At 37.9% G+C, this 26569-nt stretch overlaps 3 protein-coding genes across 5 annotated transcripts; 2 read left to right on the top strand and 1 right to left on the bottom strand.

Annotated features, from left to right (window-relative positions):
* The first annotated feature begins 254 nt into the window (after positions 1–254).
* LOC309513424 (keratin, type II cytoskeletal 8) lies at positions 255–7686 on the top strand. Its single transcript, XM_082189216.1, has 8 exons — positions 255–562; positions 1398–1606; positions 2726–2786; positions 3064–3159; positions 3254–3418; positions 6474–6599; positions 6798–7018; positions 7401–7686. Exons 1-8 carry the CDS (start codon positions 335–337, stop codon positions 7414–7416), a joined length of 1122 nt encoding a protein of 373 aa, XP_082045342.1. The 5' UTR covers positions 255–334; the 3' UTR covers positions 7417–7686.
* A 1655-nt stretch (positions 7687–9341) lies between these two features.
* LOC309513419 (NACHT, LRR and PYD domains-containing protein 12) lies at positions 9342–17641 on the top strand. Of its 3 annotated transcripts, none has more exons than XM_082189211.1 (10): positions 9342–10154; positions 10891–12469; positions 12816–12977; positions 13170–13334; positions 13436–13603; positions 14284–14457; positions 15267–15440; positions 15537–15704; positions 16206–16286; positions 16403–17641. In XM_082189211.1, exons 1-9 carry the CDS (start codon positions 10133–10135, stop codon positions 16273–16275), a joined length of 2682 nt encoding a protein of 893 aa, XP_082045337.1. In that variant the 5' UTR covers positions 9342–10132; the 3' UTR covers positions 16276–16286; positions 16403–17641. The 3 variants fall into 3 exon arrangements, with proteins under 3 accessions (XP_082045337.1, XP_082045336.1, XP_082045335.1); XM_082189210.1 differs by having other exon boundaries at positions 16400–17641; XM_082189209.1 differs by having other exon boundaries at positions 16206–17641.
* Positions 17268–26019, bottom strand: gpd1a (glycerol-3-phosphate dehydrogenase 1a). Its single transcript, XM_082189217.1, has 8 exons — positions 25881–26019; positions 24634–24811; positions 23185–23325; positions 22879–23017; positions 21815–21927; positions 19049–19285; positions 17860–17966; positions 17268–17777 (listed from the first exon to the last, which is right to left on the bottom strand). The coding sequence occupies exons 1-8, from the start codon at positions 25922–25924 to the stop codon at positions 17681–17683; spliced, it is 1056 nt and encodes a 351-aa protein (XP_082045343.1). The 5' UTR covers positions 25925–26019; the 3' UTR covers positions 17268–17680.
* Between the last annotated feature and the right edge of the window lie 550 nt (positions 26020–26569).

The raw sequence follows: 26569 nt of genomic DNA, 5'->3' as shown, positions 1-26569 counted from the left end.
TATTTTAGACAATCAGGAACAGGAACAATTGTCATAATCAAAGATCTCTTGAAGGTAGGCCTAGGTTAGTTAACAACAGTAGTTCTGCTTGTCATTTCAGTTTGTGTCAGTGCATGAATGTAGTATATTTGCTCTGAACAGGGAATGGGCTGAACAGGTTTTTTCAAAGTAAAGAATTCTGGTATATATCCTCATTTATACACAAACACGCCCACCTGTCAGCAGTGATAAGTAGCCGAGTTCTCAGGAACCAGCTTCTGTTTACCTAGGCTACTCGTTCTGCAACACACCTGTCCTTCTCTCCATCTCTCTCTCCATCTCTGTGTGTCTGGCCATGAGCGCTAATAACGGCTTCAGCAGCCGCTCAGTGGGCTCATACCCCCGTCAGGGTAACTCCTACTTCGGTTATGGGAACGTGGCCCCCATCAAGCCTGTGTCCGTTAACACGAGTCTTCTGACCCCCGTGGATCTCCAGCTGGACCCCGACCTGCAGGCTGTGCGGATCCAGGAGAAAGAGCAGATCAAAATCCTCAACAATCGCTTTGCCTCCTTCATCGACAAGGTGAGACATTCCTCTGCCTACTTTACGCTGCTATAATTGCTCATAATACACTGAGATTGTCAGCTCAGTGGTCAGCTTTGTAATTAAATTTATGGACCTGAAAAATATGAAAAACTACCAAATTTATTTCTATTTATTGTATGTACGCCTAGTTTTTATACTTATTTTTCTTATTTTAACCTCAGCAGCCAGATAATAAACTGTCGGAAATAAATATTTATTAATTTTTACTAATAGTTTTTTTAATCCTTTTTTTTATTGTATTTTTTTCCATATCTGAATCCCAGCAGCCAGATGTGTTGATAACTAGGGGAGAAATAAATAATAATAATAATTATTATTATTATTATTATTTTTAAACTTAAATTCTTTCTCATTTATACCTCAATCTCAGCCAGATCTGTTAATAACCTGCTGGAGAGAAAAATCACAAAATGATTTAATATCTCAATTGTTTCTCCTATATGCCAATGAGATAAAAATGAGCGCAAACAGATTTTTCAATAAGTCTTCTGAGAAAAAGACTCAAATAATCTCAAGTGGCTCCTATAGAATAACAGAGGCTCAAATTATGCTCAGACCGGCCAAACCTAAATATGAGATTTCAATATGAAGTCAAACTTTTTCACAATATCAAATGAACTGAGCAACCTGCTATCCATATTCATTTTACAGCTCTACTCTTACTGTATGACAATTATTGTCTGTTTTGTTAATATTTTGCATTATTTTTTTATTTTTTTCTTAAAGAAACATCAGAGTTGATCCTTAAATGAAACAAAATAGTTGCAAGAGCAACATTTGAACACTAAAATGTTCTCATAAACACACGCAGGTTCGTAAACTGGAGCAGGAGAACAAGCTTTTGGAGACTAAATGGCATCTGCTACAGAAAGGGTCCAAACCCGAGTCTAAACTGGGGCCCATGCTGAAGTCTTACATCAGTTCCCTGACGGCACAGCTGGAGCGGGTGAAGAAAGACAAGGAACACCTTGATGACGAGCTCAGGAATGCTCTCGCACAGGTTGAGGAACAAAAACAAAGGTTTGTAATCAGACACTTCATCTTCAGTCTTCAGTTCCCTCTCGAAACTAGACTATAGTGTTCAGTTTCAAACCATTAAGCAGAGCGGAGTATTTGTCTCAAAATGCTTAATAATAATAGTCTCAACATTCTGACATTCAATATCATTTTAAATGTAAAATGTAAAATCATGTACACTTTATTGGCATCTGTGGTTCTATGAACCTTTAACATCAAAAAAAAAAAGAAAAAAAAGGATAACGTTCTTTAGAATGTTTTTAAAATGCTTTTTAAAAGAAAAAGAAAAAAAAGAAAAGTTATTTTAAGAACTGTTCACTGAAATATCACAAAAACAAAAAATAGTTCTTCTATTGCATCGCTGTGAAAACCCATTTTGGAAGCTTTATTTAAAAGAGTGTCACAACAACATTCCTAACAATCATTTACCATGAAGTTTTTGCCAAAATACAACAGTATTTTGTAACTAGTACAAACTAGTACAAACTAGGTTTATGTAACTAGTACAAACATGAACCTGTCCCAAATATGATTATATGTTAAGATTTCAATATGATAAGAATCTGACAAATGTAAGTAATTTTACTGCAGTAAGTGGTCATTTAACCATCACTATCGTCAAAAAAGACAAATGAATTAAAACAACAGGAAGATTCTGAAACATTCTTGCATTGTTGAAGATCCCATACTACTTTATTACTAGTTAATTAACATTAATTAAAATGAACAACTGTAGTGATTATGTTTGAGCAAACAACTTATTTTATTAGTAGTTAATTATTATTTAGCATGATTTATAATAAGCCCAGTTTTATTTATTAATATTTTGAATTATTTTTTATTTTTATATTTTCAGTTTTTATTAGAATTTTAGCTTCTATTATATGATTTGGTCTTTTTTTACTATTTTTATTTTTATATTTCTAATTAGCTTTCATTTATTTTTATTTCAGTTTAGCTTTAATAATTATAGTCAACATTTCAAAATTTTGTTGCCATTTTTTTTTTTTTTGCCATCTAGATTAGTATTTTGTTTCAGCTCAATTTCAATAAATGAAAAGTATTTGGAATAGTAGTTAAGAACAAAAACACTGAGTGAAGTTAACATGTAGGCTTTTACAGGTATGAAGATGAGATTAACAACAGAAACAAAACTGAAAATGACTTTGTTCTTCTGAAGAAGGTAAGACAAATCTAGTTACAGAAGATAATAAATGTCTGATGCCTAGACAAACCTGTGATCATCAGGGCTGTTGCCTGCACTTGGCAGACTCTTCTATCCAAAACGACTAAACGACCGTGGCATTTCTAGCGCCATCATTCTCTATGAGCTCCCGTCCCAGGCCCTGTGAACTGAGGCGACGGCCCTGATGGTCAATACAACAGTGTAATTCTGCCTACATTAGACATTTGGTTGCAAAAAGCATCTGCCAAGCTAACAAGTGTAAACGCCCTCACAGAATGTGGACACAACGTACTTGTGTAAAAATGCACTGGAAGAGAAATTAGCAGAAATCCTGGGTGACTTGAACTTTTTCAAGTGCTTCTATGAACAGGTAATTCAAACTCAAGACACATGAATGAGACACCTAAACGTCCTGAGATTAATCTTACCCCTCTCTCTCTCTCTCTCTCTGTGTGTGTGTGTAGGAGCTGCATGAGCTGCAGGCTGAAGTGAAGGACACATCTGTTATAGTGCAGATGGACAACAGCAGGATGCTGAACATGGAGAAGATCATCTCTGACGTGAAGAGCCAGTATGAGGAGATTTCAGCGTGCAGCCGAAAGGAAGCGGAGGCCTGGTATAAGAACAAGGTGAAGATCAGATCTCTGACTTCCCATTACAGAATCCAGTACCTTGGCAAATCTGAACGAGACGATGTTGAGATCTGAAACGCTAGAGGAGAAACATGAGATTATTGGGGCTGTTTCTCATGAGAACAAATCTGAGAAGCTGAAGCCTTAAACAAAAGACTCCATTTACAGGACGCCTCATTTAATCTCTGTGAACAGAAGTTGAGATCTCGTTTGTTATTTCCTGGAGGTTCTCATGTTTTAAACTATTGTAATTACAGACTTTAGACTTTTGAAACAGTTTATATTTACATTTAGCCTATTATAAATATGTGTGTATTAATTTCTAAGCAGTTGACATGAAATTTCAAGTGGTTTAACATTTCCATCTTGCCACGGCCACCTAAATATGATAATCATTTCTATTATTTATTTAGTGTAAACTTATTTTTATTATGTGGCATGTTATATTAATCTAAAACAACTCTTTATTGCAAAGCATGTACATGGTCTGAGGCACATAAGGTTTTGTCCATAAGAAAAATATTATTTTACTGCACACATCTAAAACAATTTTAAACAATGTGTATATTACATATAATATTTTTATCGTTAAAAATGAATGTCACACCACAGAACCTAATGAAGGCAAAAAGGTGATTAAAAATTGTGACAAATACAGAAAATAAAATATATATAAAATACAGTGAAAACAGTACAATTGTGAAATATTTCTTAATATATTAATATATAATATTATTACAATTTAAATGAACTGTTTTCTATTTAAATATATTTTAAAATGTAATTTATTCCTGTGATGCAAAGCTGAATTTTCAGCATCACCACTCCAGTCTTCAGTGTCACATGATCCTTCAGAAATCATTCTAATATGATGTTTTTGATCAAATAAATGCAGCCTTGATGAACATATACAAACTTCTTTCAAAAACATTAAACAAATCGTAATAATTCCAATTTGATCAGCAGTGTGTGTGTGTGTGTGTGTGTGTGTATATATATATATATATATATAGTTGGATGTATGATCTGTGTTTCCCCCCTTCATTGTGTTTTTGGTTCAGTCCTGTGACCTAGGCTGCGTTTACACTTGGCATTAACATGCGATCACCGTGATCCGATCAAGCAGATCGGATCATTAGCCAATCAGGACACGGTGCGTTTACAGATAACAGATCGGATCTTGCATTCCTGCGGAAAAAAAAAGAAAAAAGAAGTGTGTCATCGCCACAGAGCCCGGACCACAAACGGAGTCTGACCAGGTGCCTGAGCTGCCAACCTCGTGCGTCGCAGAGGGAATGGCCTCTGGCATATATTATGAGTAATTGAAGGACATTTTTGAGGAGAACCTCATAGACTGGTTTGGCAAGGTAATTCCTGCTTCCCCTCTATCTACAGAGTTCCCAGTATCTCCAGTGTCCCTTGTATTACCTGAATGCCCGCCCAGCCTCCCTCTCCCACATCCTCAATCAGCCAGTTCCTCAGCCCTGCCTCCGCTGCGGTCCTTCAACCTCTCCCATATGTGTTGAAGACCTTCCCAGTGTCTTCAGGCCACCAGCTCCACCTAGCCTGGAGGAGCCCCTGTTTCCACCTCCAGCCTCTGGGCCCATCGCTCCACCTCGACACTTAAGGCCAATTTATACTTCTGCGTCGAGTGTACGCCGTAGTGTACGTCGTAGGCTACGCACGTAGGCTACGCCGTCGTGAGCATTTATACTTCTGCGAATGTCTGTGTTGCTCTGCAGTTACACCGCCGAAACGCTAGTTGGCGCGGGTGGGTTTTAATGTTCCAGTTCCACTGTGTTTACATTCCTCGCGGCTATTTTGAGTTTAGGTTTCTACGAGCAATGGCGACTGAAGGAGTCATACAGATGGCTGTATTTCCGCACTTCTTCAAGCAATCTCTCGGTCACTTGGTCTATTTCCATGGCTCTTCACTGATCTTCGGAATTTAAAAATGGCGGGCGGGCGGTGCAGAGTGCAGAAGATCATTCCGGAAATGCGTAGGAGGAAACGCGATGCTATCCAGCCGACCAATCACAGATCTTGCGGTCCGCGTCGCCGCGACGCGTAGTTACATTTTTGAGGAGGTGCGCGTCAGGGTACGGCGAAGGGTACGACGTATGGTACACGTCAATGCGTATGCTACGCCGTACCTTCTACGCGCACCCGACGCAGAAGTATAAATTGGCCTTTAGACTCCGCCTTGGCTCCTCCCTCCCTCGGCTCCACCGGAAACCATCGGCCATACGGCTTCTCCAGGCTCCCTTGTCCCTCTGGCTCCGTCTTGGTCAGCCGTCGACCTGCCTGCACCTTCAGCTCCATCTTCGTCCTCAGTCCCACCGGCTCAGCCTCTGGTATTCCGGCTCCACCTCGGACGCTCGTCCTCACAGCCCCACCTCAGTCACCAGGACCGGCGGTCTCGCATAGGCTCATCGGCTACTCAGCTTCACCAGGGTCTCACTCTGTGGCATCATCTCCGTCGGTCGTCCCCAGGGTGTCACCTTCCAGCAAGTCATCTACACCATGGCTCCTCCCGCCTTCGACTCCACCCTGGGGTCTCGTCCTGGCTGGTCTCTGGCATGTCATCTGGCTCCTCCTGCTCCTTGCTCCCCACTGGCTTCTCCCACCATCCACTCTCCATGGACTGTTTTTTGTTAAACCCCACGCCCTCCTCCAGAACCCCCTCCCTCCTCATTTGGACTATGTACGGCGCGACGATGCGGAGGGGACGTACTGTTACATCCCTGTTTGCGTTTTTGGTTCAGTCCTGTGACCCAGTGTTCCATGATTGTTCTAATTAGTCATGTCTATCACCTGTGCATTGTCAATCACCTCATTAGTTATCTTGTTAGTCCCTGTGTATTTATAACTTGTGTTCTCCTTCAGTCTTTGTCCGTTATCGTCAATGTCAGCGTGAGTTAATTCTATGTATTCCTCATCTTCATGAGCTTTGTCATATATATATATATATATATATATATATATATATATATATATATATATTACATAAACTTAATAATTGTGCATATTCCTGTGTTTTACTCCTCCACAGTTTCACATGATCTCATCGGAGGCTGACAAGTGCAACAATGAGCTGAAAGACAATACAAGTGCAATAGCTGATTTGAAAAGGCAGATCATGCGACTGCAAAATGACTTAACCTCAGCTAAATCACAGGTAACTGATCAAGATAATACTCTACTATAGCAACTGATCATGTCTGCATTTGAACACTAGGGCAACCATGAGCATCCTCAATAAACGCACTGATAACTTTCTGTGCTATGGCTGATGGGATCTTTAAAGGCCAGGACTATAAATGGATGTAAGCTCATTTTAAATGAGTTGTACTTTAATTCTCTGATATCATTACAGTGTGAGCGTGTGGAGAGGCAGATTGAAGAGGCGGAGCGTTGTGGTGAGGAGGCGGTGCTTGACGCTAAACAACAAATCAGATTACTGCAGGACGCACTGCTGAAAGCCAAACAGGAAATGACCAAACATCTCCATGACTACCAGGAGCTGATGAATGTCAAACTGGCTCTGGATATTGAGATCGCCACCTACAAAAAACTACTGGAAGGAGAAGAGAACAGGTGAAACTGTAAAGCTTGAGCAATTAACCGAGTGCTTAATATAAAGTATGATTATATTTAAATGATTATTTTTATATGATTGTCTTAGTAGTATATTATACATAGAATTTTTTTTTATTTGAAAAAAGTTTTTATTTTTATTGTAATTAATCATTTTGTGTGTATGTGTATATATATATATATATATATATATATATATATATATATATATACATACACACACACACACACACACACACACACATATTTATATATATATATATATATATATATATATATATACACACACACATATATAAATAATTTAAATTATGAATGAACTGAAATAAGCGGTCAGAAGTGGTTTCCGCTAATAACTCAAATCCGACTTCTCTCCCATCAGGCTTGGACTGGAATAACGTAAACATTCACCCAGTCCATAAACGCTAATGAACAGCGAGAATCCCACTGTCTATACATTTACATCACATGTCAATCAAACAATCCCTGCTTGCCATTGCTGAGCGAAAACTTCAAGAGTGGGAAAATGACAAAAAGAAGAAAATGATGTCCTCAGTATTATTTGGCATTACAAAAATAAATAATTTTATGTCAGCAATGTTTTATTACAAGCAGCAAATGTCATTTTTTTGTTATATAAAGGTCATATATAAATTCTCCAAATGCCATTTATGTAAAGTTTTTTTTTTGTTGTTGTCTGAAATTCCATTATAAATGTGAAAAAATATATAATAAGGATTATTTCATTTGTTTTGAGAGCAAAATCTTAATCAGGTATTAAAGGGATAGTTCACCCAAATATGAAAATGTTGTCATAATTTACTCACCCTCGTGATGTTCCAAACTTGAGTTTCTTTCTTCTGTTCAACACAAAAGAAGACTTCCATAGTATTTTTTTTCCTACTATGGAAGTCAAAGGCTACCGTCAACTGTTTGATTATCAACATTCTTTAAAATATCTTCTTTTGTGTTCAGCAGAAGAAAGAAACTCACAAAGGTTTGGAACAACATGAGTAAATTCTGACAAATTTTTTTTCTTTTTGGGATAATTATCCCCTGTTCTGTCCTTAAAGGTACAATATGTAAGAATTTTGCATTAAAATATCCCAAAATCTCAAGGCCAGTGTTATATATTTTGTTAAGTTGATTACTTGCAATATCCCAAATGTTTCCAACTATTTTTAAATCGTGAGAAAATTGCGATTTTAACCAAGGAAACGGGGCGTTAGAGCAGGGGGGAGCTGGGAGTCGCCAGTCAATTGCGTCATATCCGCGTCACCCTCGGTTTCCGCTCGTACTGCGTGGAGTCCTGGACAAATGCGGAAGTTGTAGTTGTAGCGTCTATCAAGCTACAAACTTTAGCTTGTTTCTTGCAGTCGTTATGGTACACAATTATTCTTTACCGATTGCAGCTGGTTCTGTCGACAAAGCATGCTTAATTTTATATTTTCCAAATGTAGCATTCGGTAATAGTTATGTTTATGTAAGGAAAGTATTATTGCTTTAGATTTGTGTTTAGTTTATTGACATTGTTTATCACGTCTGGTGTTTATGGCCATGTAAATAAACATAGCATGTGTTATACATAAAGATTAATCAGTATTTTGGCAAATGATGTGGGCATGTTCGAATGTACTTTTACAACAATTGTTTAGAACATGTAAAACTGCGCCGCGTTATCACAACAATGAATTCAACAAATACAGTAACATCTATGAAGTATTAAACCTTACTTTTCTTGCGGTTAATTCATTTTAATGAAATAAAAGTGTGATGAGGTTTAAGAGTCAGGAAGGAAGAAGACGCGTCGTCGTGACTGGGACTCGTACTTTATTAAAATAAAGCAAAACAAACAAAAGCCGCGCACAACGCGCATTCACTGTGGCAACCGCGACGGCACAAAACAGTTCAAAAATGAGAGCTCGGATCCACCGGTTTTCTTCCTCTGTGTCCAATTTTCTCTCCAGTCTCTCTCTCGTTCCAGCGCGGCTTATAAGCGGTCTCTCCACGCCGATCACTGCAATAAGACACAGGTGCATTTGCACTTGACCTACTTGCTCGTCTCTTTTCTCTCCCATCACAGACCGCGCTGAACCACGCCCCCCTCGCCACAAAAAGCATGTCATTAAACGCAACATTTATAAAAATAGAACTTAGCCTCATCATCCATGAACATGATTTTTCGATTCCCGTCTGACTGATTTACATCCACGGTGGAGTTTAAAACGACAGTTCCCATCATTCCACGCTCCTTCACATCGTCATCAAGCTACGCCGTTGTTGTTGTTTGGAATGTAGCGCCCTCTAGCGGCAAAAATTCTTGCATATTGTACCTTTAAATGTAAATGACATGTAAATTACACAATTAGTGTAATTTGAAGAATCTGAATGATATTTTTACTCCACATCAAAGAAGAGCGTGACCAGAGGCCAGGCAGCTTTACTCATGTCATAGTCTAACAGTAATAAAGGGGTGAAGCAAAGTTTGCCATCCTGTTTTCAGGGAGAGAAACAGGTGTTAACACAGGCTTGATAAGATTCCAAGGAAAGTAACTAAAGAAATGAACACCTTATTCAAGCACCTTTATAAATAAACACACAACCATCAAGCAACTCTAAACCCAACAAAAAGAAAAAGGGAAATATAATCTATTAACAAACTACAAATAAATATTTAAAATAAATGGTTGAGGCATATAAATAAAACGAATGACGTGTTAATGTAATCTGTCACTAGATGGCGCTATTTAACTTCTTTTTGGTTCCGCGCTCGGAAGCGCCGCATTGACGCTCTACAAACAGATTAAAAGCTAGAATGTTTTATACACACAAGTGCTATTTTGTATCAGGCTTTTCTTCTGTAGATCAGTTTATGTCCGAGATAACAGAGACATTACAAAAACATTGCTCTGACCAGCAGCGCCATTAAATAGGCAAATAACAGGTGTCCACAACTACAACTTCATTGTGTAGTAATCAGAGGGTCTTATTAAACAAACACAACTCACTTCCTCATTCTTCACTGATGAGAGAGCAACGACTGACCAGCCTGTCAGAGACTCATCTACCGCTCGTATAACATCAGAATTCCCCACGATATCAACATCTCCAGTCATGCAGAGCGAGATTTCATATGGTGAGCAAAAATAGTTTCAGTTTTGAGACTGAAACCTCTGGCTTTTAGATGTTTAGCTGTTACATGATAGACAGAAAGACATGCTACAGGAAGTTGAACTGGAGTGTGCATTTTAATGACAGGAATGACATTTCTAACTAAGGCATTCAACAGATAGACAGACAGACAGACAGACAGACAGATAGATAGATAGATAGATAGATAGATAGATAGATAGAGTTGTGCAGTAATTATATGATAGATACAGTAGATAGATAGATAGATAGAGTTGTGCAGTAATTACATGATAAATACAGTAGATAGATAGAACGAGTGAATGATAGATAAATAGATAGATATATAGATAGATGTGCAGTAATTAAATGATTGATAGATAGATAGATAGATAGATAGATAGATAGATAGATAGATAGATAGATAGATAGGAGCGAATATATAGATCGAACGAATGAGTGATAGATAGATAGATAGAAAGAAAGAGTGATATAGATATATAGATAGAACGATTGCTAGATAGAACGAGGGAATGATAGATAGATATATAGATAGATAGATGTGCAGTAATTAGATGATTGATAGATAGAAGGAGCAAATATATATATATATATAGATAGATAGATAGAATGAATGAGTGATAGATAGAAAGAGTGATTGATAGATAGAATGAGTGAATGATAGATAGATAGTGTGATGTAATCAAGTACTTCCTTTCTAGTGTATATTTCTCTTTCCACAGACGTGCAGCAATTGCATAAAGAGGCCTTGAGAAACTCTTTGCTGAACTCCACTCTGCCCAACTCTCTTTTGGGAGGTGAGCCTGTGGGAGAAGTGATCCGGAGAGGCCACTACACTCCCCTCTCCGTGTGCTCGTATCACGATGGCTGTGGTGGGGTGAAAAGAGGCGATTGGGAAGCTTTTGAGGATGTCATATCCCGAGAGTTTTCTCCAGGATCTGTAGGCCGCAGAGTGGTTTTTCATGGTGGAGTTGGGATGGGTAAGACTACAGTGGTGGAAAAGGTCATTTGGGATTGGACGACTGGCACGCGCCTGCAACATTATGGACTCCTTCTGCGAGTGCCTGTTTTGGAGCTGGCCGCTCTTGGAGGGAAAGCTGAGAGTTTGCAGAGCATGTTAGGCCGCCTGCACCCTCAGATCTCCGCCGAGACTCTTTCCGTCGCTCTCCAGAGTCCTCAGTCTTTACTTCTGGTGCTCGACGGGCTGGAGCAATCGCAGAACCTTCTATGCACTCCATCGTCCTCCTCTAGTCTCGTCTGTGACGCACAGCAAGAAGCGACCGGCCCCGTATTGCTGTTCAGTCTTTTTCACGGTTCTCTGCTTCCTGGAGCTTCAATGCTGATCACCTCCAGAGAGCCAGTCAAGCTCGAGTCTTTGAGAGATTTCGAGATGGTCGGGTTCTCCAAGACCCAAAGGAGAACGTTCTTCCAGGAGTTCTTCGATGACGTAGGCCTATCAGAGAGACTTTTTCAGCAAAGTGAGCAGGCGTTGGGAGTGAATGAGCAGTGTTTTCGTCCGGCCTTCTGCTGGACGCTTTGCAGTGTGTTTAAAACTCAGTTTGAGAGTAAAAACACCCCACCTGAGACTCTTACTCACCTCCTCAGCATCGTAACGCACATGCTCCTGGAGAAACAGAAGACGCACGCAGAAGAAACCAGAGAGCTTGTGTTAGGTTTGGGAAAACTAACCAATCCGGTTTGCTCCTACAACGACATCACTTCCTGTGGCCTGCGTTCATTTCTGCACCAGCCTGTGCTTTCTACTTTCTTGTGCTTCAATGGCGATGTCACTTCCCCTGACACCACATTCTCCTTCCTGTCTCCACTGATGCAAGAGTTCTTATCGGCCGCATCCTTTTATCTCGACCAAACCGTGCAGATCTCGGACGAGCGCTCGGATTTGTACTACACATTTCTAGCAGGGCTGTCGGACTCAGTCCAGCGTAAACCAATAGAAGACTCCGTGGGCAGGTTCGACGAAAGCCGGATTTCTGAGTTCTCTCAGTGGTTGATGGGATATGTTTCTACAGTGTTGCCAGGTATGTTTTGTGCAACAAAGCACTTTCGTGTTTTCCGGCTTCTGCAACATGCACGTAACTCGTCTCTGGTCAAAGAAAGCATCAGCAAGAGCCAATGGAGGCATGTCAGCTACAGTGACATGCAGGAGCCCGACTGCGCAGCGCTGTCATATGTAGTGAGTTGCATGGGAGAGATGGGGCACATGAACCTATATAGAGCCAAACTAACAGACGAGCAGGTCAAGAAACTTTTACCAGCGTTAAGGCTGTCGAAAAGCATTGGGTGAGTCTGACGTTTTAGATTTTTACATTGCATTAGTGTCACATGATCCTTCAGAAATCATTCTAATATGATGATTTGCTGCTCAAGAAACATTTCTGACTATCAACACTGAAAACAGTTGTGCTGCTTATTATGTTTGATACATTTTTTCATGATTCTTTGATAATTTGACAATTCGAAAGAACAGCATTTGTTTGAAATAAACATGTTTGTAACCATATAAACGTCTTTACTGTCACATTTGAACAATTTAATGTGTTCTTGCTAAATAGAAGTATTAATTTCCTCTCAAAAAGTCTTTTTTTGGCCATACAATTAAAATCCAATGTGTCTTTTATCCCGTCAGTCTGTCACAGAGTGATCTCAATTTAGCCTCCATCACCCACCTGGCAACAGCGCTGGCCGAGGGCCGGATGACCTCGCTGGATTTTTCCTGCTCCAGATTGGAAAAAGAATCATTCAAAACCATCTGCCATGCACTCACACACACTGTGCTGCAGTCTCTCATGTAAGATCATTTTTTATGTATGTGCCCTTATTAGAAAGGACAGCATCATATTAGGAATGGGATTGTGTGCCGAGAGCTTGTGTGCTACTGCCGTGCCACGGCTCCACCAGCAATATCATACACTGGTTTACATCCTTCTTGGTGCTTGCTTTTGCTGTAATACTTGCTGAAATGTTTCGTCACCATGTTTAGGCTGAATGGATGCCATTTGACCGCAGCTGATTGTGAAGAACTGGCGAAGATGCTCTCCGGAGGCTCCCGACTGCGTGTGCTGTGTCTCTATGGGAATAAACTAGAGGATCAAGGCCTTATTCATCTCAGTAGTGCACTGGAGAACTGCAGACTTCAGGAAATCAAGTACACTTGCACTATTTGTACTACTTCACTCTTTTTGGACGCAGAAATCTAGAAATGAAACCAATTAACCGCTGTTTGTTTGTGTTGCATGTGTTCTGCAGTCTGCTTGGTTGCTCACTGACAGCGGCGTCCATGTCTGCACTGTCTTCGGCTCTGAACAATGGTTTTTCAGAGCTGAGGATGCTAGACCTGAGCAGGAACTCACTGAAGGATGATGGGATTGAGCTGATCTTACAAGCGTTACAGAAACGCCGTCTAAACACATTGAAGTAAAGCATTCATGCTATGTGTTTAGGTGACCAACATACATGGATAAAAAGTCAGGTCTAAACACATCTAAGTAGCAAATATCTTTTTCTTTACACACGTCAAAGTGTGTTTTTTATATACTGTATACTATCGTTCAAAAGTTATTTTTTTTGAAAATGTTTTTTGAAAGAAGCCTCTTATGCTCACAAAGGCTGCATTTATTTGGTCAAAGATAAAGTGAAATAAAACAAATAGTGCAATTTTATTAAAAATGTTTCTTGTTATTGCCAGTGTTGAAAAGACAAACCTTTCTCCGAATTCTTTGATGAATAGAAAGTTAAAAATAACAGGATTGATTTCAAATAGAAATCTTTTGTAACATTATTAATGTCTTTACTGTCACTTTTGAACAATTTAATGCATCCTTGCTAAATAAAAGTATTTATTTTAAAAATAATAAAAATCTTACTGATCAAAACTTTTGAATGGTATATATATATATATATATATATATATATGAATATGAATGACGGGAAACAGGAACTAAATGCAATACATTTTGAAAATAAAAATATATCTAGAATATATTTAGCAGCAAATTGTAGCAGAGTGTGGCTCAATGTTTGAGATGGTTGCAATTAGCTACAAATTCCTAAGGTTAATTGCACAAGGTTAATAAAAACCTTTTTTTTTCCTGCAGAGTGTCTGACTGCGAGTTGACTGGCTCCTGCTGCCCTTCTCTGGCAGCTGTCCTCCAATCAGAAAACTGCTGTCTGACTGAGCTGGACGTGTCCTTAAATGATCTCGGCCAATCAGGAGGGATGCAGATATGTGAAGCCCTGATGGCTCCTAAGTGCACACTGGAAATACTGGAGTATGTATGCAAATGAGTTGTTTTTTAATCACATTGATGATGATCATGTGAGAAAGGCAGAGAGTTGAAGCGTGTTATGAATATCATTGGTGAATATTATTATTTTTTGGTTGGATCAGTTGAACATCAACTACCATTCAAAAGTTAGGGATAATAACAATAATAAAAAAAAAGGTAATCAATACTTTTATTCAGCAAGGACGCATTAAAATGACAGTAAAGACATTTATAATGTTACAGAAGATTTCTATTTCAAATATGCTGTTTTTATTTTTTTTTATTCCATCATCAAAGAATCCTGAAAAACCCTGTATAAAAGTTTACACACTTCATTACGCAGCACAACTGGTTTCAACATTGATAATAATCAGAAATATTTCTTGAAAATCAGCCTATTGAGATGTGACGTGACACGTGAATGATTTCTGAAGGATCATGTGACACTGAAGACTGGAGTAATGATGCTGAAAATTCAGCTTTGATCACAGGAATAAATAACATTTTAAAATATATTCAAATAGAAAAGTTATTTTAGATTGTAATAATATTTCATAATATTTCTGCTTTACTGTATTTTTAATTAAATAATTGCAGCCTTGGTAAGCAGAAGACTTCTTTAAAAACATAAAAAATTGCTACCAATCCCAAATATTTGTACGGTAGTGCAAATGTTCTTTCCGATGTCGAGAATGTTATTGCATTTTGATGAAAGGTTATGAACACAATCATTTAAACTTTACTCTAAATGAGAAAATCACTTGAAAACCGTTCCCGATGTGAAATCTAAGCTGTGTGTGTATTTGTTGAAGATTTACAAGATGTGAGTTGACTGAGGAGGTGTTTGGAGCACTGGGGACTGTTCTGACGTCTGGTGTGTCAAGGCTCACCAGTCTCGATGTAGGAATGAATAATGTGGGCGAGAGTGCAGCCAAACACATGTGGGAGGCGCTGAGACACAAAAACTGCAAACTCCAGCACCTGGAGTGAGTGAAATCCTCAACAGAAACCTGCATGATTAGAGATCATTTGAAACACAAAACTGCACCTGATGATTGAAATATCTGTCTTGTCTTCTGCAGTCTGGAGTGGTTTCCTCTGACAGACGCTTGCGTAGAGGAGTTATGTGAATCTGTTGCTGCCAGCAGCACTTTATCAACTCTCATCCTTAAAAACAACGAGATGACGGACTCCGCCGTACCACAATTGGTCAAATTAATGCTGGCCCGTCCTCAAATGACCAAGCTAAAGTAAGTTCAGGCTATAAATGTAATGTTCTTGCCCATACAGAAAAAAAAAATCGAATATATTTTTAAAAAGTTTTTTTTTTTTTTTTTATACACTAAAATTGCCCCCCCCCCCCCCCCCCCAAAAAAAAATATATATACAGTATAAACAGACATTTTAAATGTTGACTTTTAGTTTGTTTGCTATTTCATTGTTTTTGACCATTTTTTTACCCCCAATGGAAAAATGATATTGTCCAAATACATATTAAAAGATACATTTTGTATTAGCCCAAAATGTATTTTAATATAGTAAATGCATTTTCTTGCCCCTTGCAGTACATTTTCTAATTGAAAGGTTCAAATTAAATATATTTTAAATTAACATCTTTAGCATATATTCTGCATACATTTTGGCCAGGAATTTTTTTTGTATGATTGCACTTAAATACTTTCCTAATTCAATATGATGTACTATGCAGTATGTGATAAGTAATGTATTATTTTTCTCATATTTTCTTCCAGTCTGAGGTATAATGACTTCAGTGAGGATGTTTTTGACTTGCTGGAAACGTGCCCAAATATCGTTTACTAGAAGAATCTCAGGTTGGAACATCTGCAATATACACCTGCATATCTTGGCTTTTAAAATTAAATGCATGCTTAAAGTGTAAAAAAAAGCTTTTAATAATGCATATTCTTTTTCATCTATTCCTTAGCAGCAAGAGACAAAGTTACTCCCTCTAGTGGCTGTGTTTAGGGATGCACAATATATATCGGTCACCATATCGGTATCGGCCGATATATATTCATTTTTAATGTTATAGTTATCGGTCTGAAGAAAATTTGGCTGATATAGTAAAGCCGATAAATAATGGATTATTTCCTTTAGCTGAGACACTTCAGATGCGCACTGTTTGCCATAATGGGTTAGAATTCCTTGAAATATGATTGGAATCACTTCAAAAAGGAAAATAGTTAAATGCAATGTGCAGCATAAGTCTGTCATATAGGCTACATCAAATTATAATGAGAACATTATAATGGTGTGCTTGGTTCATGGCTTTTAATGATGAGACTTTTGTTTTTGTAATCAGGCTCTCAAATATTATATACAAATTTGGATTTAGATTCATCGACCAATATATCGGTTATCGGCTTTCAAATATAAAGAATTATTAGTTATTGGTATCGGCCAAAATTTTCATATCGGTGCATGCCTAGCTGTTTTACAGACAGTTTTATACAGTTGCCCCCAAAAAGTATGAACGTTTTTGCATTTGTAACAAAATATTATAAAGTATTTTACTTGAAGTAATGGAATATATCACAAACACACTTTACAAGCAAAAACAGATCACAAAAAGAAGCTTGTCAGGTTTCATAATAATAAGACAATAGATACAGTGCAAAAAAGTGAATTCTTTCTGGTTGTGAAGCATTCATTAATATATATATTCATTCATTTTTAATTGTGATACTTTTTGGGCCACTGTATATTATGTCTGGTTCTTACACACACCGGACAACCCTCAAAATGCAATTTATTGGCAAAATGATTGTCTTAAAGAAATGGACAGCCGGAACTCACAGAGACAGTGATTTATTTCACATTGCATATTGAGAACATTCAATTCAGTGTGATTCTGAGAACTATTTCAGTTTTAGTGGCACTTATAAAAGAGAGCTCAGTCTGGCATTTGAGGCTTTTATACAGAATAGTGACTGAAAGGATGGACTCATTAGAAATGACAAAACCTGATTGTGCACTCAGAGAGCGTCCTCATGCGACCCTGTTCGCTCTCATTGTAACACACACACACACACACACCCCGCTGGAACCATGGATTTGCATGCTGCTTCTGTTTGATGAAGTTGAAGCTGTCTTGCTGGTTAAAGTTTTTAAAACACAACAGCAACAGCAATGCCATTCTTTTCAGCAGGGCACACACACACACACACCACACACACACACTCAGTATTGCATCTCTGTCCTTCTTTCACTGATGTTCTGGATGGTTCTGCAAGCAGAGGATGAACTCAGTAACAGGCCGACCCTCGTAACAGATCTCGTACACTGCATTAAAAAGGGGAAATCTGTGGGAAGAAAAAACGTTCAGATAAACTAACTTTATTGCGTTTGGTCTTAAAGTACATGCACAATGAAACTGAAACTTACTTGTCAAGTACGCCTTTGTTTTTGAGTATGGTGTGGACCTCAGCGGCTGTGGCTGGACCCTGCAGCTTCTGGCCATTCAACATTTCCTTCTCAAGCTCTTCGAGAGACTGAAACAGAGGATCTAATGACTACAAATGCTGCCAAAGATTTTGCACTATTCTCATTGTACGCAAAGCTACAAATATTTAGTTTTTCGTTATGCTAAATTGAAAATGGAATTTAAATCATTTTGTTTCTGTCTCATATAAACTATCTTGACCTGGATTGATAATCCATGCTTAATCACTTTTCACACTATTAATGATTTTACTTTTTACTTAGAGACTTCTTTCAAATACATAAAACATTTTTTAACTTTTGAAACTTTGAAAAAAAGGGTCAGCAGATTGCATTCTGGGCTTAGTTATTGTGACATGCCAAATATAAATGTATTAGATTTGACACAGGGTTCGTACAGATACTGTAAAATGAAATTCCAGGACTTTCAATGACTTTTCAAGCACTACTTTTTGGTTTTCAAGGACTAACATCAGAGATCGCACTTATCAAACAATATTTTTTTAAACTCAAATTACAGATATAAAAACAACGTTTTTAATAATATATATTAAATACAAAGTTTATAATGGCTATTATTGTTCTATAAATAATATTTTATTTTATAATGTATAATGGCGTACTTGGTGTATTGAGAAAAGGTCTGATGGAGGTTTATCAGACGGGCTGCAGTGTTAAATTTTGCGTGAAAAGATTGCATTTGTGCTTTTTTAACAAAAAAAAGAAGAAATATCATATATTTTGTATTTGTACTTTTCAAGTACCTCTTCGTAAATATGGCTGTTTTCAAGGGTTTTCCAGGCCTTAAATTTCAAAAAGTCAAATTCAAGTACTTAAAGTACTTTAAGCACCTTGTACGAACCCTGTTGACAGCTGCAGTGGGAAAGATTTGCAGTGTAAAAATACTAACAGTGTGTGTGGTTCCTCACAAATCAGTTGTATGAAGTTAAAAGAATTGAAATAAAGTGCACAAGACTACTTTTTTGTCTTCTTGAAGCTTGACAGCTCCATTTCTGTCAAGAAAAAGCATGTCTTTTGTTGTGTTCCACAAAAGAAAGTCATACAGGTTTGAAATGGCACGAGGGTGAGCATATTTTCGGTGAACTATCCCTTTAAGTTCTTGGTGTCTCACCTTGCCGGTCTTGGCGAAAGCCTCCGCGACTTTCCGATTTCGTCCTCCGTAACATGTGGTAATGAGATCAGCAACGCCACAGCTCTCCAAGAAAGTTGCAGAAGAGACCGAGCCGGCGGTGCAGAACAACCGAGCAAAGCTGATCATCTCCATAAGACCCAGTCTGATCACCGCAGCCTTTGTATTGTCACCAAAGCCCAAGCCATCACAGAAACCTGCTCCTACTGCCACTATATTCTGTAGGAAGACAAAGAGGGTCTGAATGTCTGACATGTTCTGAGCTAGATTACAACAAGAAACGTGTTGTTTGGAAATGCTAAGATCCCCTGACACTATATTTTTATATATATTTTTATGGTGTTTGTGTTCTTGCTGTGCACTATGAAGTTTGTTATGTTGCAGTCAGATGAAAGTCTTAAAGGGATAGTTCACCCAAATGAAAATTCTGCCATTTGTTTTGCAATGACGTGAGGATGTATAAATGATGACAGAATTTTCATTTTGGGGTGAACTACACCTTTAAGACTTTTATCTGACTCTGCAACCTAACAAATTTCAGAAGCAAAGTGTTTCCTCCTATAAGCTCAAACCGTAGCCAAGGTCATGGGTTTGACTCACAAGGAATTCTTGAACCTATAAAGATGTGTATCTTGAATGCAATGTAAGTTGCTTTGGATAAAAGCACCTGCCAAATGCATCAATGTAAATGTATTTATAAAACAATAGATACAGCGATTCTATTCTGTAAAAGGAAAAATATAGCCTTTAAATACAAAATATAAATGAAGGTAACACACACACACATTTTTTTTTATTTATTTTTTTAGCTAGTTGGCAACATTTCTCATTTTCGTTTAGTTGAAGTTGAAGTACTAAAATAAATTAAAAGTAAAACTAATATATAAAGACTAATAAATACTATATAGACTTTTTTTTTTTTTAAAGCCACACCGCGGAACTTTTGCGGGCGCTAGGGGCGCTAGACCTGTAACTTTCACGTCTAGCGCCCCTAGAGGCCACAAGCGCCGCAGCACTGTCGCAAAAGCCTAGAAGACATCCACTTAATAAATTAATTGCACAAAAAGTGAACAGAAAATAATGTATGATCAGGTAAGTCGCATAGACCAGGGGTGCACAACCCTGCTCCTGCCGATCGTCTGTCCTGCACAGTTCATCTCCAATCAAACACACATGTCTTTAATTTTCAAGCGATCCTGAATACGTTAATTGGTTGCTTCAGGTGTGTTTGATTAGGGTTGGAGATAAACTGTGCAGGTCAGGACAGTCGATCGGCGGGAGCAGGTTATAGACGTTTTATACCTAAAACTAAGTTGTTATTGTGCTTGTTTTGGAGTCATTTTATCTTTAGATCGGACTTACATCGTTTTATTTGTGTTTTTCCTGTAGTAACCTATGAATTTGAATCTAAAATCATATAAGCCTCTAATAATACATACACGTTTGTATCTAAAATCATATAAGCCACTAATAATAATACACACATATATGAATGTGTAAAAGGACAAAGAAACTGAAGCCTACAAATAACAACAGTAGGCTATGTTGTGACTTATATCAGTTTTGTTACACGATTTCCAGACTTCGCAGTAAATATTACATTATATATCCACATTTATGCCGATGTTCGTTTTATTGTCAGTCATTTTCTTCACCGCTTGAAGAATCTTCAGAGTCCTCTCCCGAAACAGGGAGAGGACGAGGAGGACGACGAGGGAGAGTTTTAAATTTTTTTATTGCCTCAGCCATGTCCGCGAGCCGAGCAGGCGGGAAAACAGTAGCAAATGCCTTAGCTCCATGAGTATATCAGAGCCTATGGTCACGTGACGGCCGTAAAGCGATACGTTCTCCAGGTCACATGACCTGGCCAACGACGGTCCGTCTTCTCCAAACTTACATAGGCGGTATTTCAAGAGGGCAGCCCCGATCGGAGCATTAATAGTGTCAAACGCTGTATATTGGCCTGAGGAATCATTTAAAATAACTCGTATGCGTCAACTCTTTAGGTCACAAAGTCCACGGTGTGGCTTTAAATATACAAAAACTAATAAAAATTTACAAAAAGCTAATTCATAATATTTGCAAATATATTAATGATAGTAAAAACACACTGGTCTGAAAATCATGACATTTTCTACACTATCAAACCAACTAGTGTTTATTTTAAAGAAAGACAGTACAGAGCACACTTTTCACTATAGTATTTATTCATATTTTGAAGTAGCTTTTATTGTTATATTTTCATAAACATTTTAGTTTAGGTTTTATTAATTCTGTTATGTGCTTTTATCAAATTTATTATTTATTTATTTTATGTACATTTTAGTACCTCAGGTTATTTCTTTCATTTAGTTGCCTACATTTTTTAAGTTTAAGTTTCAGTTAGCAATAACAACACTTCTAAGTTAGTGGTGCAACTGTCCAAATTCTTATCAGTGTATATAGTTCTACTGGTTTGATTGTTTTGTGTTTATACATAATGCTTCAAAAAACCTCTTCACAGCAAAAGAGAATGTTAATAGACTGTAAAACGGACAACTCACACTTGCCATATCAAGACAGACCAGTATTATTACTCCTGTTGATAAAACAACTTCTTGAATTAATGCAAGTACACACTGCATGCAATGTCAACCTAAAAATAGTTTTACCTGTTAAACACACTGGATATCACATTATTTTGAACTGTGTCACATATACACTGTCCTGTTTTGAGGTGTAAAATGTTTGAAGTGTGAATAAGCAAACCTTCAGTGCACCACAGATCTCCACCACATCTGCTTCCTGTACGACCGTGACCCGGAAGTGATCCGTCTGCATGAGTTCTTTCAGCAACGCCCCCTCAGTTTGATCCCTGCAGCCTGACAAATATTAATCACACAAAAGCATTTACTCACCCAGGGCCCTATTTTAACGATCTGAAACGCAAGTAAATTTGTGGGCGGATCTCAGGCGCTGTTGCTATTATTCCGGCGGGATAAATGACTCTTGCGCCGACGCACATCTAAAATGGGTTGGTTTGGAGTAGCTTCATTACTCATAGGTGTGGTTTGGGCGTAATGTGAAATAAACCAATCAGAGCGTCATCTCACATACCCTTTAAAAGCAGGCGCGCTTGTTCCATGGCGGATTGCTATTATAACGGCGGATTTTCCAGGCACGCACCAGGAGCGGTTCATAGCCGAGGAGACCGACGTTCTCTTCAGGGCCGTAAAACACAGAGGAGTGACATTGGAGATGGAGAAACCCACCCAAATTAGCTTCAGTTAAACAGGCGTATAATAATTTGGGTAAATGTGTAAGCTAGATTTATGCCTATTTTTTCACATCTTCATGGACACCACAATGATTTCCCTTGTGTGGTAATATTTTTCCTTGTAATTATGTATGGTTTGCAAAAATGGGAACTGCTGAGTGTAGATGAGATAAGCAAAGTGTATGGCGTTGTGCACACACTACATTATTGACAAGCATGCGCCCTTAAAATAGCATCTGAATAATGCGCCACTGACTTTAGACTAGGTTTTTCCTGCTCTGTGGCGGATTTGTTTTCTGAAACTGCAAAATAGCACCAGGGAATGTTTGCGCCGGAACACGCCTCCTCTTTGCGCTGAACCGCCCCCGGGAGCGCAAGTTCATTCCCTAATTTACCGACGTGCGTCTGTGAAGGGAAAGGTCCGCTGTGCGTTGGGTGCAAAATAGGAATGACACATGCGTCGGTGTACAAATTCAATTGCGCTGGGTGCAAGATAGGGCCCCCAAACACAAAGTGACCTATCTAACATATTCACATTGCTTTTTATCAGCCTCACCAATGGTGGTCTCGCAGAATTTCTCATCCGCCACCTCGTTGGCGATATTCGCTCCCATCAACACGCTCATCTTGATGCCCAGCTTCTCGTGAATGACCTCTGAGATGAGCTTCAGTCCATCCGGTCCTTCATCCACCCCCTAAATGAACCCACAAGCACAGTCATGGTTTGCTATCGGTGTCAAATGTGACAGTCTTGTGATCTTAAAAAGCAACTGTCCTCTTTTTTTTCTGCTGCTGAGTAAGAGGGAAAATGGCAAAGAAATGACTTCCGCACACATTGCATATATTCATGAGTGTACGGGACCTTGATGAGGGACATTCCAAGCGCGTCCTGTTTGATTTTGCCCTTTATGGTGTCACAAGCACGAGCGATGAACTGATGTGGAATCACAAAGATCAGGATGTCAGCACTCTTGGCAGCGTCGAGCAGATCTGGCACCGCAACCTGTGAGCGAGAGAACGAGAGTGGAATAGAGAGAAGGGAAAAGAATCAGTTTGATACGTAATGATGAAACCTGCAGAAACATACTCAACATATTCACTATATGATTGGTTACACCTAAGGTGCCCTGTTTCATCTTTTATTATGTGACCTACATATTGGCCTATTTGTTTTGTTATTATTTTGACATGTCAAGCCAAAACCACCTTGTTCACATTATAAATCCATGTATCAAGTCTCTGCCAATGGTTTTCTAGGCCACTAGCCCAGTCCAGAGATAGTGATCCCTGAACCTAGTTACAAGCTGAACCATTTGGCTGACTCTCAAACATTTGGTCTAAGGTCATAATGACGGAGAAACCACATGCAGCTTTGTCAGCTTCTTAATAGTTGCTTGAGTACAAATGGATGGTTTCCTTTGCAAAGCAGCACGTGCCTCCCAAAGGTTTTGGGGAAGAATCGAGTGGCTCAGCACTCTTCTCCAGACTTCTGGATTGTGTTAAGTTCCTCTGTAGCAGAGCAACTATTTGCTGTCGAAACAATTTCCCAAGCAAAAAAGTGAACTGATCTGTGTGATTGAATCTTGAAGGTGAATATGTATTTTTATCATATATTTTCATTATATAATCTATATATATATATATATATATATATATATATATATATATATATATATATATATATATACACACACACACAATAAAATTATAATACTATATACTATACTATAATTAAATACTATATGCAATTAAACAAGTGTATATATATATATATATATATATACAGTGTATATTAGTGCTGTTAAATTGATTAATAGTGATTAATCACATCTAACATAAATGTTTGTGTGTGTATATGTATATATATATATATATATATATATATATATAATATTATCTTGATTTTTATATACTGTATATATACATATGCAATTAAAACAAGCAACTATTTTTATTCTTGTAATATTAAAATTGATATATAATACATTAATAGTATACATTCTATATATTTTGGTGTATGTATGCAAATATTATACAAATTTAAATACACAAATAAAAAGTTACCATATTTGCTTCTGTTACATTGAAAATATGAATAAGGATTTCCCACTTTAATTTATTTAAATACAATTTCTTAAACCATTTATTATTTTACTGTACAAGTATGCAAAAAAAATATTTAATTTAATTTATAACAAAATATATTATTTTATTATACTATATTTGCAATTATTTTATTATATATTATTCAATGCAATAATATTTTTATTTAATAAATTATATGATTGAAATAAAATAATGTGTTTCTTACAACATTTTCTGGAAGCTTGTGTCCAGGCAAATACTTGATGTTCTCGTGGTCTGTGTTTATGATCTCTGTGAGTTTACGCCCGTTCACCGTCTCTTCAAACACCCACATGTTAACCGTGGAGTGAAACTTCGAATTGTTCCTGGCATTTCTGCCAACTATCTTAGCAATAGCAGAACCCCTGTGTATTACAGAAAGAGAGAGAGAATGTGTGAGTTCATCATGTGAAAGGTTGAGGGAGGAAATTAACAAAGGACTTTACTCCCATCACAATCCCCGATATATATATATATATATTTTCTTTGACCAAAATGGAGATTTTGCATTCCAAGAAAGTGATCAAAGCCTGTTGTGTCAGATCAGAGGGTCAGTTCAGTCTTACAGTGGGGTAACTAGTTAACTAGTCTGCTGATTGAGCACTTTATTTACAAAATACACAACCATATCAGTTTTGCAGTATTGTTTGAGAAATTTAATATGGCTCTTAACTGAGTACATAAACACAAATTTGGATTGCTGTTATATAAAAATACTTTTGGAGTCTTGTTTAGTGTGACCAAAAATAGGGTGGTTTTAAAGGAACAGTAGCCCATTTCAAAGAGTCAAGCTCATGAAAACCTCAGTCATCAACAGCAGACACGTTGACATATACATATGTCTATGTGAATGTGTAAATTATTAAAACCCTAAAAGGTCAAGGGAAACAATTCAATAGCAAAACAATATACTTTGCATGCATTGTATGATATAGCCTAATACTCTGCAGCCGTCAGTACATTACAAACATTAGAATGGACATTATACTGAACCAAAGATGTGGCCAGACGGCTGTAGGACAGATAGTTGAATCTTGTTGAGCATAAATACTGAACCTAACCAGTGTGACTGACTGGAACATGTGTTCTACTTGTTCTGCATTGCCGCAGTGTAACAAATGGCTCGTGCAAACAGTGATAAATAGTATTCAAGTTAGTCCAAAAGCACATTCAAAGCTGTTGAGCAGAACTTCTTAAGTGGATCTCATATTGTGTAGCAAAAACTACATTGTATATAACCTTCATATTAACATGTCTTCTGTTAGACCCTTTCAAATGTCATAACCTTATACTTGTTCGTTGTTCATAGCATGTGATTCAATGAACGGCTTGTGTGCCTTTGTTTAATGTTTAAACTAATAGTCATGTGCTGTCAACTAATCCCCCTACAGCTCAAACAGTCATTTCTAAAGAAAATCCAAATATTTTTTTTACCAGTTGCCAGAGCCGACGATGCAAACTTTTTTAGGACTTGACATTGCGCTGAGAATCTTCACCGGCTCCTTCGCTGAGTTACAGTCACTCTGACCTGTCAATCAAACCGCAGCGCTGCGAGTGTTGTCCGTATAGGCCACGCCCCCTTGTGCTATTGGCCACTCAGAAGACGAAAACAGCTCTGTCGACTCCGCCCACTATCAGCTGGTGGGTGTGTTTACGGAATCTCAAAACAAATGATTCATTGGCTTGGCTATAACTTGCAAGTAAAAAGTGAAGTGTCAAAAAAATACAATTCACTCTCTTTTCTTAGCAAGTTATGCACTTACACAAACGATAGTCTCAGTTGGCATAAGGACAAACTCAAAGCCAAGCTGTAACTTGACACTCAGCAAAAAATACAGTGTTGGAACACAATGCTGGATTTGTCTACTAGCTTAAAGACTAGCTGTAAAGCTTGTAATCTTTTTTTAATATGAGCAATCAATAAGTTATATAGTGAGATGAGAAGTAAAAAGTAGACATGCAAAGCTTGTCAAGAATGGGAATCGTGTTATATTGTAATGGTCTTAAAAATATGTTTTTTCTTTATCTTTTGATTGGGGTGAAATGTGAGATGTTTATGTGTGATCCAATCACACATGGAGATATAAAAGATCAACTGATTTATAAAAAAATGGGACTTTAAC

This window comes from Leuciscus leuciscus, assembly GCF_965113295.1.
Source record: "Leuciscus leuciscus genome assembly, chromosome: 13".
Lineage (NCBI taxonomy): Eukaryota > Metazoa > Chordata > Actinopteri > Cypriniformes > Leuciscidae > Leuciscus > Leuciscus leuciscus.
Note: the sequence above shows the minus strand (reverse complement) of the source record. Positions and strands in the feature narration are given on the sequence as shown.

Coding starts and splice junctions, on each gene's coding strand:
- gpd1a (XM_082189217.1), bottom strand. CDS start 25,924: ATGTCAAGTCCTAAAAAAGTTTGCATCGTCGGCTCTGGCAACTG. Junction 24,812..25,880: donor ATCGTCGGCTCTGGCAACTG/GTAAAAAAAATA, acceptor TGTAATACACAG/GGGTTCTGCTATTGCTAAGA. Junction 17,778..17,859: donor AACAAAGGCGTACTTGACAA/GTAAGTTTCAGT, acceptor TTCTTCCCACAG/ATTTCCCCTTTTTAATGCAG.
- LOC309513424 (XM_082189216.1), top strand. CDS start 335: ATGAGCGCTAATAACGGCTTCAGCAGCCGCTCAGTGGGCTCATACCCC. Junction 1,607..2,725: donor GTTGAGGAACAAAAACAAAG/GTTTGTAATCAG, acceptor AGGCTTTTACAG/GTATGAAGATGAGATTAACA. Junction 6,600..6,797: donor TAACCTCAGCTAAATCACAG/GTAACTGATCAA, acceptor ATATCATTACAG/TGTGAGCGTGTGGAGAGGCA.
- LOC309513419 (XM_082189211.1), top strand. CDS start 10,133: ATGCAGAGCGAGATTTCATATG. Junction 13,335..13,435: donor TGCAGACTTCAGGAAATCAA/GTACACTTGCAC, acceptor TGTGTTCTGCAG/TCTGCTTGGTTGCTCACTGA. Junction 13,604..14,283: donor CGCCGTCTAAACACATTGAA/GTAAAGCATTCA, acceptor TTTTTCCTGCAG/AGTGTCTGACTGCGAGTTGA.